Source organism: Pipistrellus hanaki, assembly GCF_964339955.1.
Source record: "Pipistrellus hanaki genome assembly, chromosome: 3".
NCBI lineage: Eukaryota > Metazoa > Chordata > Mammalia > Chiroptera > Vespertilionidae > Pipistrellus > Pipistrellus hanaki.
This window is the reverse complement of record NC_140505.1, coordinates 14,897,551-14,913,197: the sequence shown is the minus strand read 5'-3', so window position 1 is coordinate 14,913,197 and position 15,647 is coordinate 14,897,551. Positions and strand designations below refer to the sequence as shown.

At 39.0% G+C, this 15,647-nt stretch overlaps 1 protein-coding gene across 3 annotated transcripts in view; it reads right to left on the bottom strand.

Annotated features, from left to right (window-relative positions):
* RBPMS (RNA binding protein, mRNA processing factor) overlaps positions 1-15,647 on the bottom strand; it is a 159,344-nt gene that overhangs the window by 83,689 nt on the left and 60,008 nt on the right. For all 3 annotated transcript variants that reach the window (XM_084877075.1, XM_084877076.1, XM_084877074.1), the window contains exons 2-4: positions 9,370-9,447; positions 5,916-5,954; positions 4,705-4,767 (exon numbers count right to left, since the gene is read on the bottom strand). In XM_084877075.1, coding sequence (XP_084733201.1) covers positions 4,705-4,767; positions 5,916-5,954; positions 9,370-9,447 — 180 coding nt within the window. The remainder of the gene's footprint in view (positions 1-4,704; positions 4,768-5,915; positions 5,955-9,369; positions 9,448-15,647) is intronic.

Genomic DNA, 15,647 nt, shown 5'->3' with positions numbered 1-15,647 from the left:
ACATACCAAAAAATTTTAATTGTACACTTTAAATGGGCAAACTATACATCGTAATAACTATGCAGGGTGTCAGGTAGGTATTAGACTTACGGGGGGGATCACTTCATAAATTATATAAATGTCTCGCCACTGTGCTGTACACTTAAATCTAATATAAAGTTAATGTCAACTGTAAGTGAAAAAAGAAAAAAAAAATTTAAGGGCAAATTATATAGTATGTGAGTCAATGGACTCAATGGGTTTGGGGTGCAATGATAACTAGAGGTGACTTAGATCAACGATTTTCCATTGATGTCCTGTAAGAATTTTTAAAACATGTAATACCTGACTATTAAGTCAGGAGCACTGACCTCTTTTCCCTTAGATTGTCAAATATAAAAATGACAACAGCCAATATGAACAAATCAAAATTATACCTATTTTTTTGTCAGATCAGCAAAAAAAAAAAAAAAAAAAAAAAAAAAAAAAATATATATATATATTTGTGTGTGTGTGTGTGCTGCACAATTTAAGTAATTAGTTTAGGTGTGCCATGAGTTGAAAAGGGTTGAAAAATTGCTGACTTAGATCAATGAGTCTAGTTTGAGAGTAAAGCAAAGTACTGCTAGCCTAAGCAATGTTAGTTAAGACAATTTGCAGTACATAGTTTGATAACATCAGACTTCTCTAGTCCTAATATAATACCTACCCCTCCCCCCATAATAGCTATTTAGAAATAGGGGAGAAGAGATATAAAACAATTGGCACATATACACAAGAATTTACACACAATCTTTTCAAGTACTTCAGATGAGCAATTCCCAAGTACCGGTGTAAGAGGATGCTCACTAAGGAACGGTACACAAGCAAGGAGTACACTGAGCCTGCTGATCGGAAGTGCTAACTATAATACTAATCATTTTTATTCACAGTCAGACATGATGTCACCTAGGCAACAGCAGCAATAACGGGGTCTTTACAATTGGTAGGAATAGCCAGAAATGACTTATCTCACCTCTGCTTGGGGTCTTTATCCTCAGACCTACGCTGCTTCCTGTGTTTCATCTTAAAATTTTCAAAAATCAAATTTTTACTCACCAGGTTAACTCTGTACTTAATCTACCTTCCCAAATTTTAAACAAATCATAAAAATAGTTAGATACTTTAGGTTTTCATCTCCCGCTTCTATTAATATGGAAAATGGAAAACTGCTGGTACAGAAATTACCAATGTGTGTGGAGGGTGAAGAATAGGTCAGATACTTTGCTACCAGTTTAAAAAACAAACAGGGTTTCTAATCATGAGGATTAATGGGAACACAGATAACCTGAAGGGAAGCCTGGGTTTGGGTTATTTTTAGCTTAATTTGGGAATTTACAGTACTTAATTTAGAAGATAGGAGTTATCCCCTGATACAATTCAATGTTGCCACTCAATTCAATCAGAGCTTTTCCATAAAATTATTAAATTGACTGGAGCATAATACAAAAAATAAAATAAATGGATTAAAAAAATCAGTCATTATGAGAGAAGACTAATTACTAACACTAATAATTGAATCAGAGAGTAACCAAGACAGAAATCATTATAAGAAAATAATCTCTCCAACATGGAGAAGTGGTTCATAATACTATCAACTATTCAATATAGAGGGATTTACTGAACTGAAGTTTAAGTTTCTTAATAGGACAATCAAAGAAAACATTACAAAATGAATTTTCCCCCAAAGAAATTTGAGGAAAAGCATTTAAGAGAACTGCCTGGACAAAAGACCCGAGGTGAAATATAATAGCTGTTAGCATCATATGTTTTTAATTCACTAATTAGAAAAGATGACCCTGAAAACAAGCATGATATATTGGACACATAGAGATGTGTCAGCTTCATGATACAATGTATTATCCTAAACTAGAAGCTCAGTGCACAGATTTGTGCACCTGTGGGGTTCCTTCGGCCTGGCCTGTGCCCTCTTGCAATCCAGGACCCCTCAGGGGATGTCAGACTGCCGGTTTCAGCCCAATCCCTGCGGGCCAGGGTGAGGGATCCCACTAGTGCATGTGCACTGGGCTGGTTTTGGCCTAATCCCTGCAGGCCAGGCTGAGGGTCCCCACTGGAGCATTTGTGCACTAGGCCTCTAGTATGCATATAAGATCTTTGGTTAATCTCTTCCCACCCTCCCTCCTCCCCTCTTCCCTCCAAGATTCATCAGTCTGTTCCATGTTTCCATGCCTGTGCACTGAGCATCTGCTCCTTGGTGGTCAGTGCATGTCATAGCTACCAGTTGAACAATCACTTAGGCTTTTGTCGATATAGATGGATCCATTCTCTCTCCAAAGAGAAGTCACCTTGCTCCATAGTCACACACCAAACATGACCACGACCATTTGTCCTAGATAGCATGAATTAAACAGTCTGTTAATGCCACCAGGACTAAGATACAAGAGGCCTACTTCTATTGGTAGCAGCCATTCTCTCTAGGTCTGTTCTCCCAACTGTAACAATAAGGTGATTTCTAAGCTACAAAGACCTCTCTATGCTTAAAAGTTTAAAACACTGAGAAAGAGGTCAACTAGGAGCTCAATATATGCCCTATACTCACAAGACAGCTTCTAAGCAAAAGAAAGCTAAGGTTTAATACTCCTCAGGTAAATATTAACAGTAACCCTAAAGTCCACAGAACAGGACAGAATTAGACCTGCTTTGCTTGGAGTTCTTTCCAAGTTATTAATATATGAGCAACAAACAAAATTAATGATTAGCGAGAGGATGCTGCTAAAGGAAGGCTTATTGCCAGTGATAAAGAAGAAGAGCTGAGCACACGAAGAACCTAAAACCAGACCTCAAGACAAGAAAGCAAATGAGCTGGAGCCATTTGGCATAGGGGTGGACTTAAATATCTCTATCGTTACAGCATAGCTCAATACCTGTTATTTTAAACTATATAATCTTCAGGCACCAAGAAAATTTGATTTTATATTGCTAGATTTTGTTCAGAAGGCAAGAAATCACATGACTATGACCATTTAATAACCTAGCTCATAAGAGAATGTTGCCGTAAGTCAGAAGAGAGAGGTAACTAACTATATAAAAGCCTGCTGTTTTTCAGACAGAGGGTCAGTGACACCTTCATATACCTAGCAAAGATAAAGGAAGGCAATGTAGACTCCATTCTGGGAGCAAGTTTCAACTGCTCTTACTTCCTTTGTAAGAACAATGAAAAGAACCTGGTAAAAATGTCATCTAACATAACTTTGAAGAACCTAAAATATTTCTGAATTTAGAGAGATGTCACCTGGTTAGAATGAAAGAAAACACTGCTTAAGTAGAAACTGTGGTTTAATTTTTGAGTTAAAAATTTCTTTTTATGAGAAAATTCTGGTTGCATCTATAGAATAGAAAAATCATGAAATAATTTTTAAGTAAAAATATCCAGCTATCCACTTTGCTTTAGTGTGTACCACTGGTACTCAATAAATAACTGGTTTACATTTTGTTCTGTGGGAGAGGACAGGGCAAGTGAGCCTTTGTTTTAACCAGAAGGTCATTTATCCAAATCTAGAAAAATTCTAAGCTCTTTGGAAACTCTTGGATTCCGAAGACATTCCTGTATGTTTTCATGAAAGTCCAACAATAACAAGCAAATTATTTCTTCTGGGGCTGTATTAATTTTTTCCCAAAGCCCAAAACCTCTCAAGATTGTGTCACAATGACACTGTTATGTTGACCCCCTTTCTCTTGGGCCACCAAGTCAATGGGACATCGGGTCTTTTCTACAGCTCATCCTCAGCGTGGTTTGTCTTAGCCTCCAGGAGCTCAGGAGAGCAACTGGCAGGGTATTGGTAGACTCTAAAGCAAAACAGAGGCCAGTGATAAGCTCACAGATGTTTCACCATGACACCCAGAGTACAGCTAGTTAAGTTACCACTTTCCTTTCAAGAAGCACCCTGGACACTTCTGGCCACATTAATCAACCCTCATCCACAGCTGCTTAGGCCAACTGCCCGGAGCAGGATGGAGCCAAGCTTTTCACCGAGATTCCTCACCTGAGGGTCTGCTCTCAGCATCTGGACCAAATTAAATTGGCTTCTTTCCACATTCTCTCAGCTTGGTTCCCTTAAGTTGTTTTGTTTTTCGACATACCAAAGGGGGAAAGTATTTACTAAGGTAAAACTGGGAAATGCTTCGTAACATATGGCAGACAAGACACCTAACCAACCAAATATAGCTATGTCTATTCAATTACAGTTTATTTTCACTTATATCCCAATGCAGTGTGCCTCTCAGGAAAGCCACATATACAAGTTTTTCATCAGTCAGGATAATGACAATGACCTGTTTAAAAATAAAAAGCCACATACCTAAAATAAAACCTCATGAAATAAGAAAAGCCAAGTTGATTTTTTAAAATGTTTTCTTGGCTTAGGCTTACCTTTGAGAGCACAGTGATGGCCAAACTAAGCTGTACACCCCCATGGGATATGACTAAACTAAAATAAGACATTATCAGGTATTGTGAGCCTTATAGCAAAAGCTAGAGTAGAGCAAAGTTACTGAATAGTTTGCATATCTGACCACAATTCTAGGGGGGAAAAATCTTTTTAGAGGACTCATTAAATTGATGAATCCTTTCCTGTTGGATTGTGAAGTCATATTCCTTCCATTTGAGACTCTACTATTTCCCACCACCTCCTAAGGAAACTCCCCAATGATTACACGAGTACTCACATTCAAAGCATTCTTCGCAGCTTCTGCTTCTGAGCGACTGTCAAAACTCACAAAACCTACAGGCTGAGGAAAGAAAAAGAAATATGAAGGGAAAAAAATCAGAGGATATCTACTTTTCTGGGTCAAAGGTGATGTCAAAGTGAAGAGCTAAGATAAAGAAATGACCACAGGCATTTGTGTGGAAATAAGAAAGCCAGTCCAGAAGAATCATGACTCAGTGGTTTAGCTAATTTCTAACACGAATCAAAGGGGTTGTGAGTGTGGTTCTTTAAGGGCATATAGCTGGGGTGTGAGAGAATCATAAAATAATCTAGAAGGGGTTGGTAGGTGAGCAGCAGTGAACAAGGGAATAGAGGAAAACTTGGGTCAAGAGATTCTACTTTTCTCAATTAATTCAATGTCCTTCAGTTTCTTCATCTTTTTAAGTAGAAAGAGAACCAAATCACCTTCTGGTACACAGTCAGTGCAAGGACTACAATGACAATGATAAAGGCTCGTACTCCCACTGCGTGATCAAAATTATAGATGAACATTTCCATGGCAAATCCCATAATGTTCCAACCGAAGAGAAAGGGGTCATAATCCCTTTGGACTCAGTATCTTTTAGTCCAGAAGGATACTTGCAACATAGCTTATTCCTGATGAACCAGAGAATACCCCACTGAGTGTCAAAAAGTGATTGGGAGGTGAGCATGCTGAGTGCTCAGCATTAGAGGGAAAAAGCATACAGCTGAAAATTTTAAGAAGTTTGCAGGAACTACCAGGGTTACTGATTACCACCTCCATTCGGGGTTTGAGAGAGAACATGATTCTTCATCACCAGATACTCATACCGATTGTGAAAGGCTGCCTGTTTAACCTTATTAAAAAACACACACACAAAAACAGGAAAGAATTGGGAATAAAAGTGAATGTGGATAATAATTACTTTTGAATATACAAATAAACCCCAATATAACTAGGCTGGATGCATTATAGTTGTCTTCCTTGGGGTTAGTCCCAGACATCCTAGCTGAAGACTATGGAATTACAAGCCATTTTCCTGTGCTAATTCCTAACCAGTATCACTCTTATCTTTTAAAGCTACAACAACAAAATAAAATCCTAATGGGAATAAATAAAGAATGTTGAGCCCTAGTAATATTCCTGAAGAAAGTGAGTTCAAACTTATTGTAGAAGTGACCATGAATATCCAAGTTTAAAATTCTTACCTGCTTAGATGTGAGCTTTATAAGAGAACCCTCATAGCCCTGAAAATAAAAAAGAACCACACTTAGACAAAAAGAAAAAAAAAAGGGGGGGGGGAGGAATTATAATAGCATCTTCTCAAGTAAAGGTAAGTTCTTTATCCTTTATGACTATTGACTACCTCTCTCACAAATGCCTTTTAAATTAATCAGGAAAGCAAGCTGTACACACAGGCACATATGCTCACACCCATGTGTACATATATCTGTTTGCAAGAAACCAAACCCTGAAATTCATGCATTTTTATGTTTCTTTCCCTTTTTTCCCCATGAAATTATGCAATGGCAGGGAATTGGTGTCTGTGTACAGCAGATCTCTTTGTTTTATAGAACTAGGAGAGGGAAGGAGGTAAATTGAATCAGATAGGAAGGTAAGAGTATGTGATAACTTAGCCATTTATTTGCTATAAAATAACAATAATTATACATGAAGAATGCCCTATATTTTGGTGATCACGTTGTAAGTTATATAAATGTCTAATCAACATGGTTGTACACTTGAAACTAATATAATATTGTACATGAACTCTAACTGAAAAAATAAAAATAATTTTTTTTTAAAAAAAAAGAATGCATTAGGTAGAACCTACTCAACAAAATTTCAAAACTGCCAGGAAAGGCGAAGCAGGTAGTGATGCTAAATTTAGTTGAGGTTTCTTAAATTTCTTTTCCAGTTCTTTTGCTTACTTATTGAAATCAGCCAATTTTCATACTGGTGTTCTGATTGGGACATACAAAAATGCCCTACTGGGGTTTTGCTTGAGCTCATCTTCAAGGAAGATAGAAACACTCCCCTTCAAAACCCCCTCTCACCCCTCCCTGGCTTCTCAGGATAAGGACAACAAAGTGTGTTTAGTTCTGAAAATAATCAATAGCGGGTGGCTTGCACTGACGGATGACACAGAGGGGGAAAAACACCACTTGACATGATTGACCACCGCACACATCAGTACGGAGACAGATCTGCAGACCAGGGTTAACCTTCAGGGATTTTAATTAAAAGAGGGCTGTTAGAAATGTAACAGGGTCCTGACTTTAGGGAAGCATTTCTGGGCAGAATGCTGGGATTGATTCATCCTCACATCTTCCCAGCATAGAACTGTGTGACCAATTAGCTACTATAAACATTTTACCTCCAAGGCCTGAGCTCTTTTGGACAAAGAGGTCATGATTCACAGCCCTGCCTCTTCCTTGTTCAAGGTGCTTTCTCTGAAAAACCCAGAGTTTAAACACCCTGAAGGCCCCAGCGGCAAAGGACAAACGAATATTTCACTCAAGTACAAACCACTGGCAGGACTATCTTGCGCTCTCAGTCACAAGAAGAGAATTAGCATCACACAGTAGCTCAGAGCAGGGATGGCAGTCAGGCTGCTGGGGTTCGAATCTTGGCCCTGTCATTTACTGTGTGTGTACACTTGAGCAAAATTTATTCAACTGCTCAAAGTTTCATTTTCCTCATTTGAATAAATGAGACCAACCCACTTTAAAGGATTGCAATGAGAATTAAGTGAGATAATTCATATAAGAGGCTTGCTAGTTGAATCTCTCCACATACATAAACACAATAGTATTTTGTCCATTAAGAAGATCAATTAGCTGAAAACGGTTTGGCTCAGTGGATAGAGCATCGGCCTGCGGACTGAAAGGTCCCAAGTTCGATTCCGGTCAAGGGCATGTACCTTGGTTGAGGGCACATCCCCAGTGGGGGGTGTGCAAGAGGCTACTGATCGATGATTCTCTCTCATCGATGTTTCTAACTCTCTATCCCTCTCTCTTCCTCTCTATATATATATAAAAAAAATCAATAAAATATATATATATTTTTAAAAAGAGGATCAATTAGCTTAAAATGTCCTCATCCTACAAAAGGGACAGTAAAAATTGCAACCCTGAAGAAGGAAGCCAGGAAGTTCTATCAAATTGGCAGTCTCTTCCCATAACACCTTCTATTTCTTCCCCACTTCCTCTCAGCTAACCTCATGTTTAAGCTTTCTGTTTCTTCTGACCTGTCAACATTATTACTGCATTAAGACAGTGATTTCTAACTGTAAGAATTTTTAAAACATGTAATACCTGCCTATTTAGTCAGGAGCACTAACCTCTTTTCCCTTAGATTGGAAAAAAAAAAAAAAAAAAAAAACAACAGCCAAAACAACAATAGCTTCCCGTTTCTTAATAAATCAAAATTATACATTTTTTGTCAGATCAGCAAAAAATATATTTTGGTGTGCCACAGATTTTTAGTCATTAGTTTACGTGTGCCATGAGATGAAAAGGGCGGAAAAATCGCTGCACTAAGGGGATGTCTGTCAGAAGGGAAGTATGTCATGGTATGGTGCCTTCTTGGCACCTAAACTAGACTCTATTTTACCTTTGTTGGTTTAAACTGGCTGCCCTCTCGATCCTCTTTCTTCCTTTCCTAACACAGCTGTTTTCAGCTATCACATCCTGTTCCCTCTCCCTAAAAAGCTAGATACTTTTCCTCAGCCTGTCTTGGCTGAGCTCCTGCTTCAAGTGGGATGGACTTCAACCAAAAATCAAGATGGTCCATTGCCTAAGCGTAAGTATGGCCCCAGCTGGCATCACTGGCTGACATGTCCTCAGCATCCAGCTCAGACACAGGTTACTGTGACTTCCAGGTTCACACCTTGAGGGCCACGGCCTCCAGCCCACAATTTGCCCAGCCCAGCCTTTTCCGACCCGCCACAGGCTAGCCTTCAAGGCTTGACCTAGGCAGCATGCATGGTTACTTCAGCTTTAGTCTGACTTCCTATTAAGTTTTCAATTCCAGATTCATTCAGTATCTCCAACGTAGTTATATCTCAATAGTCACACTGCATTAAATATTTTGTGAAGCACCAGGAAAGCTTCCCCTTATGCCAAGCAACACTTTACAATATTGTTTTTACTTTATTTGAAGCTTACCATATTTTTCTCATGAAACAAATATGGTATTAGGTTCCTAGTCTAATTCTTAAAAGCCTAGTTCTGCCTCCGAAGACTAGTACCAATACAACTATTTCAACTAATTATCTCCTAGGGAAAGGACTTGATTTATATTCTTGCATTTGAAATATAAATACATGAGCAATTGGTAATATTTTGGGTGATCTATACCTAGAAAAATACCCCCAATTGCCAGAGGACACTAGGGTTGTTCTACGTGGAAGAGACAGAAACATGTCCACATCAGTGAGAGAAGACACTTGTCTAGATTAGCTACTGGAAGGACAAAAGACCACTCCATCTTTCGTAAGTGACACTGGCAAGTAGGGCTGAGATGTTAAATTCCCATTGCTCATTAACCTTTTAAAAATATCACCTTTATAGGGGACTTTCTCTACCATTTCGTTTCTTCCTCCAAAGAGACCCTATGAAGACTTCTGTTTCCTTTTACAATCTCTGATAGAAAAGGTACCTTAAATGGTCTGAAAAGCAGGTAGAGCTCCCGAGGTTTGATGTCCAGGGGCAGGCCACTGACAAATAGGGTCCGGACCTGGAAAAGAAATATGAGAAGAGATCAATGGAGTCGAATCCAGATAACAGCTCTCATTGAAACTTCAAAAACACATTTTTCCCCCAAAATATTCCATAAATCCTTCCTAATTTTCATTCTTTCCATGATGCAAGAGTACTCTAATGTTAAGATGCCATTAAGTCAACTCTTCTATGTTGATTATTCAAAGTGAACCACCTATAGCTGATTTAAATCCACAAACTGACTTCCTCCCCAACTAGCAATTGCCTGGTCCTAAAAATGTGAGGGGAAGAGAGGGTCCATATAATTAAAGTGTTAGCTTTAAAATAAAATAAAAAAGTCATCAAGACTGAAAGTCTACCACTCCTCTGCTCCAAGCACACGAACATAGAATGTGGCTCCAAAATAAAATCAACACAACGTTTGCTTCCCTCGCCTGCACTGATAATTACAGTGATTTTAGTAAGTGGGGAAGTTTACTAAATACATGCAAACAGTAGCCAGAATGCCTAACTCTCGGCCCTTCCCAGTTCCAAGACTGAAGGGCAGACCCCAGGGATCTGTATCTGTAAGGCCCAGGGTACAAACTCTGAACTTAATGTCAGCTAAACTACAGCTCCCAGAGGACACACTGCGAGTGGGGAGGATCAGAGAAAACATGTGGGAACTTAAAGGATCGGTAGGATCTTACCACACAGATATAAAAGGTGAGAGGGAATGGTGCAGAGAAAAGCACTAACCGAGGCAATAAAGAGGGGACAGCACAGTGCATTCTGGAAGATGGGTGGGAAAAATCGAACAGATAGGATCAAACCACAGAGGACATTCAAAGTCACTGGGGCTCAGAAACTTGGTCTTCAATCAATTGGCAAGGGGTAACCACTGAGTTATCACCACCATAAATTCTGTTCCTACTTATTTACTTTAGTGTGTTTTGTGTGCCTTTAGTCCCTCTATCCCAGCTCTATTGAAAGGTAACTGACATATAGCATTGCATAAGCCTAAGATGTACGTGTTAATTTGCTATACTTATATACTGCAAAATGATTACTATCACAGCATTAACTAAAGCCTCCGTTTACATCATATAATTACTATTTCTCTTTGTGGCGAAAACATTTAATATCTTCCTCTCAGCAACTTTTAAGTATATAATACAGCCCTGTTAATGATAATCACAATGCTGTGCATTAGATTCCCAAAACTTACTCAACTTCTAACTGAAAGTTCGTGCGTGCCCTTTGCTGAACATCTCTCCATTTCCCTCATCACTCTCCGCACCTACCCCTGGTAAGCAACACTCTACTCTGTTTCTGTGGGTTTGGCTTTACCCCATATTTTCTATTCCTCTCTCTACTCAGGCTGATACCATATGATTGAGCTCATTAGAAACCACATGGCTACTTAAAAATTCAATGCTCAATTGTTAACATATATAAATGTGAGTCACTCTCCCCTCAGCCCCTCTACCCCCAGTAAGAAATAGGGAGAATAGTTTCCAGAATACTAACACTCCCCATTAGCTCTGCTTGTAAAGTGCAAATCAGCAAGCAAAGATCATCTCACTGATCCAGCACAGTCCATGGTAAAATGGCATGCCACCCCTCGTACACTGCTGGTGGGAATGCAGACTAGTGCAGCCACTGTGGAGAACAGTATGGAGCTTCCTCAAAAAACTAAAAATGCCTTTTGACCCAGTAATCCCACTTCTAGGAATATATCCCAAGAAATCAGAAACATCAATCAGAAATCATATATGCACCCTAGCAGCACAATTCACCATAGCTAAGATTTGGAAACAGTCTAAGTGCCCATCAGCAGATGAGTGGATTAAAAAACTGTGGTACATCTATGAAATACTATGCTGCTGTAAAAAGGAAGGAACTCCTACCATTTACAACTCCTACCATTTACAACAGTATGGATGGACTCAGAGAGCATTATGCTAAGTGAAATAAGCCAGTCAGAGAAAGATAAATATCACATGATCTCACTCATTTGTGGAAGATAATGAACATAAACTGATGAACAAAAATAGATTCAGAGACATAGAAGCATCAAACAGACCATCAAACCTCAGAGGGAAGGCAAGGGAGGATGGGAAGGGGAATTAGAGATCAACCAAAGTTCATTAAGCCAGATTTTTTTTTTTTTTAAAGAAAGTCATGCATAATGTATTGGAAAATAACTCTTCTTGAGCATGTAATTCATGCTTTTCTATAAGTTCTAAGTAACTGGAACCTGGAATCATGTGTATATTTGAAAACATTTCAGTTTCCTTTTCTTTTCACCACCACACTTTTTATCTGAGCACTCGGGGTTTTGTTGTGCTGTGTCTATGGAATCACTGAAGACAGACGTGGTTTCTGACCACAGGGAGCTTACAGTCAGGGAAGGAAGCAGAATAAGCAATGACCTCTGTAATAACAGGAGGCTTAACTCGTTCACAAAGTTACAGTTAGTGAAAAACTTAACATGTATATCCATGATTAAATACTCAGAAAAAAATCCCCCCTCCCCAAAATAGTAAACGAAAGACACCAAATGAACTTTGTGGCAGGTTCATCACCCTCCAGGGCAGCCTTTCATTTACAAGCAGTGTCCAAGGATGCAGATGTGCCTGGCACTAGGCCTTCAGCATCACAGATGTTTACTTTATCAGACACATGGGGAAACACACTTCTTAGTCAAGGACACAGCTTGCCTCAGAGAAGTTCAAGACATGCCGACAGCTCTATCCCAAAGGGACTCTAATGAATTCAGGGGGTGTACCTCCAATTTCATTTTTACCCCAACGGGACTTAAGAATAAATGCTAGAAGTGGTCCTATGCAGAACAGTAAGAGCAAGAGCCTTCTTGACTCAGCTCTATGTATCATTCCTGCCGAGGCCACGGTTATATCCTGTGTTCTTACATGGCACTGCCAGCACCCCGTGGGAAAGATAAGCCACATTCAGTGACTGGCTTCTAATTGAATAAACTCTAATTCAGTAAGTAAAGTCATTGTGTCGGTCTTAAGCTTTCCTGGATAGAAAGGCCAAAACAGGCCTTGAAATGGAAAGAGCCTACCTTTAATAAATAACAGGCATTATCTTTTAAGTAACCTAAACATTAAAGTTAAAACCAACAGACAATGCTTGTTCATTTCAGTACATTGCAGAGAATAACCATGCACTTTTCAGTAAGCAGCCACATCTGATAAAAACCAGTGTGCAAAGACAACAGGCATTTTCTGTATATGTTTTACTTGATTAGAAAAAGGTCTTAGGGATCATCCTCTGTCTGCTCTGAAACCTCATGAGGTTTCTCTTAAATTCATAGGATGGGGAAAGGCAATTTCTCATTTTCTAATGACTTGTGAATAACTGCGTTTAGCTACTCATTTGAAACATTCTAATGAGTAAAACTCATGGGGTGTGCTCCTATGACTTTCTCTCCATCTACCCACCTTCTTAAACATATTAACTACAGACTCCAAGAGAAGCTTTCGAATGTTATGTGTTTAAAGCATTCAAGTAATCATTCTTTATAACACACAAGTGGCCTCACAGATAAGAACTTTCAAAGCATGTTTTAGAACTTGAAGGCTTTTTTTGCAGTGGGTAGCAAAGTCCCAGTCACAGAGTGTATGCTATATAATCTCTTGCATTTATTTAGAAATCTACAGAACAACGTTGTGTATTCATGGGATACAGTAAGTGCTTACTTATTGACACCTCTGGTGACTGACATGGCAAACAAAAATGAGGTGATCACATTTCCTATCACAATCATATCAGTGCAGCTTCCACAATATCAAATGATAAACACTCACACATGGCAAAAAGGCAAAAGAAATTAACATTATAAGAGATGGACATTTAGGAGATAAATACAACCAGAATCAAGGCGGGGGGGGGGGAGGAGAAGAAAAATTGACTGAAACCATAAAAGATCACACAAAAAAATCAGGACTACACCTATTAACAAGAACAGGTTGATCAATATCTGGTACTAGTGAAACCGCTCACAGTCCAATTGATGTTTGAAACATACTTATGTATAAGTCCAATTTTAACAAATTATGTGAATATATGTAATTTACAAAAAGTTTTAAAAAGGATTCCTAAATTCACTAACATGCACAGTAAAATGCAAACCCCAGAAATTTTTCATGATCCTAGTTTAGTTTTTTCAATATTTTTAAGACTTAAGACATGCTTAAGTAAAAAAAAAAAAAAAAAAGGGTGGGGGGTGGGGGATGGACACTGAAAGAATGTATATCTAATTCCTTACATGTTAATAGTGGGGAGGGAGTTCTTTATGTTTATAGTGGAGCTGGTAGGTATGATTTACAGAATTCACAGAAAAAAATTTATATATTTACACACTTTGGCACTGAAATATTTATAAGCATAAGTTATTTACTTTTTAAGAAGAGAGAACAAGCCCAAGCCCAAATGTATGTCCTTTCTTTGAAGATATAAACCTTGGGTCCTGCCTGTCCACTTTTGTCCTTAGAAATTCTCATTTTCCTGCCTCCCCTTGCTCCATAGGGACAAGCTTGATCTAGTGGAAATATACATTCATGCACTTGAGTCACATTTCAATTCTGACCACAAATCAGTTTCTTCATATTTAATCTAAAAAAAAAAATCTAGCCTAAGAGGGGCACCAACGCCTCTAAGATAAGGCCAGAAGAGTAGGATCGTCCTAGTTGCAGTCCAAGGGGATTTCCAGCTTTGCGACCATCCTCCTTTCCACTAAGGCGAGAACAGAGGGCTCACTCGCTCTCCAACACCTCATTTCTGAGAGACCCTGTACTGTGAACTTGGTTTCAGAAACTTGGTTTCAAGGACAAGTTCTAAAAAAGCTTCACATATCTGTGCAGCACAAATCCCATAGAGCTGGGGTATTTTAACCCAAAAGGCGGGAAGGGGAGGATAGAGGCATTCCAGAACCATGTTTGTAAGTTTTACACACTCGTTAAATTACTTTACTCTTTTAAATGAAGTATACATTGATTTCATTCTTTGCTTTATCTGTAAGCTCCGGTTGAAACACCATTATTGCAAAACAGGTCTGTGGGTCATCTTGCTCCAAAGGTGGCTGTTTGCCCTGCTATGATTTCCTATTCACGTCTTGCCACCATGGAAACAGATGACCACAATCATCAAAACGGACTGCCAAGCATTTAATTCTGGTTGCAACTCAGTAGAACCTGATCGGCCTTTGGTCACGCTCCAGTTCTTGTTGGCACTGACTTCAAGTTTCTTCTTCCTGACAATGGCCACAGACTGGTCCTGAAGATTCACTCCTTTTCTAGCCCCAGGAAGGTATGTTTTGGTTCAAGAGTCCAGATTGCTACAGACACCAAGGACTAACTAGATGGCTTCTGTCAGGTTTGGTTTAGTTTTAAAGTGATAATTGCTCTTTTCTTTCTAAAGGACAAAAAGCCACATAATTACTTGCAATGCACGCCTCTCCAGTTTTGGGGTGCTCAGTAGGGTTTGCCCTGGGTGTTCAGTTGGTTGACAAATTTACACCTTGATTTAGGGCACATGGAAACTAGTCCCTTTGCCAAGGTGACCAGAAAGTTTCCGGAAGTACCAGGAAAAGAAGGGAGACTTGTGGGAGCACTTGTGGTAGGAGGAGGAGTGTGGCAGCCATAAACTCATAGTTCAAAAAGAAGTTCCTTATAAAGACAGGGAGTTCTAGTCCTTAACCGTGGCCCCATTCTTACTCCACCCTGGCTTCCCTTAGTTCCTTCAGTCAACTTTCTGATGGCTTACTCGTTTCCCGAGTTAAGCCATGGAACCCTCCTCTTCATTTAATTACACTGCTTACATTGCTAAAACATTAAAGATTAAAAGATGTATACATTAATCCAGTGTATTATAAACAGAATTTTGCATTCTAATGCCCTAAAGTACAAATTAGAATTTTAATCCTGTAGAGTAGCCTGAAGTTGAATGTCTAAAACATTCACCGTGGCCTAACAAAATGAAATATAAGCAGATATGTGAAAAAGATATTATCAATATTCCAAGACCTCATTTTCCTTCTCTTTCTACATTGAGTGTTTGTTTGTTAGTTAACAAAGCAAATCTGTTCAAAGATGTCATTCCAAACTATGTAGAGAAAACTATGCCAGATAGCACACACAGTTCTTTATAATCAAACCTTTTAGACAGTGGCAGAAAATGAACCCACAACTCCCGAGGGCTCTAAAAGCAGCC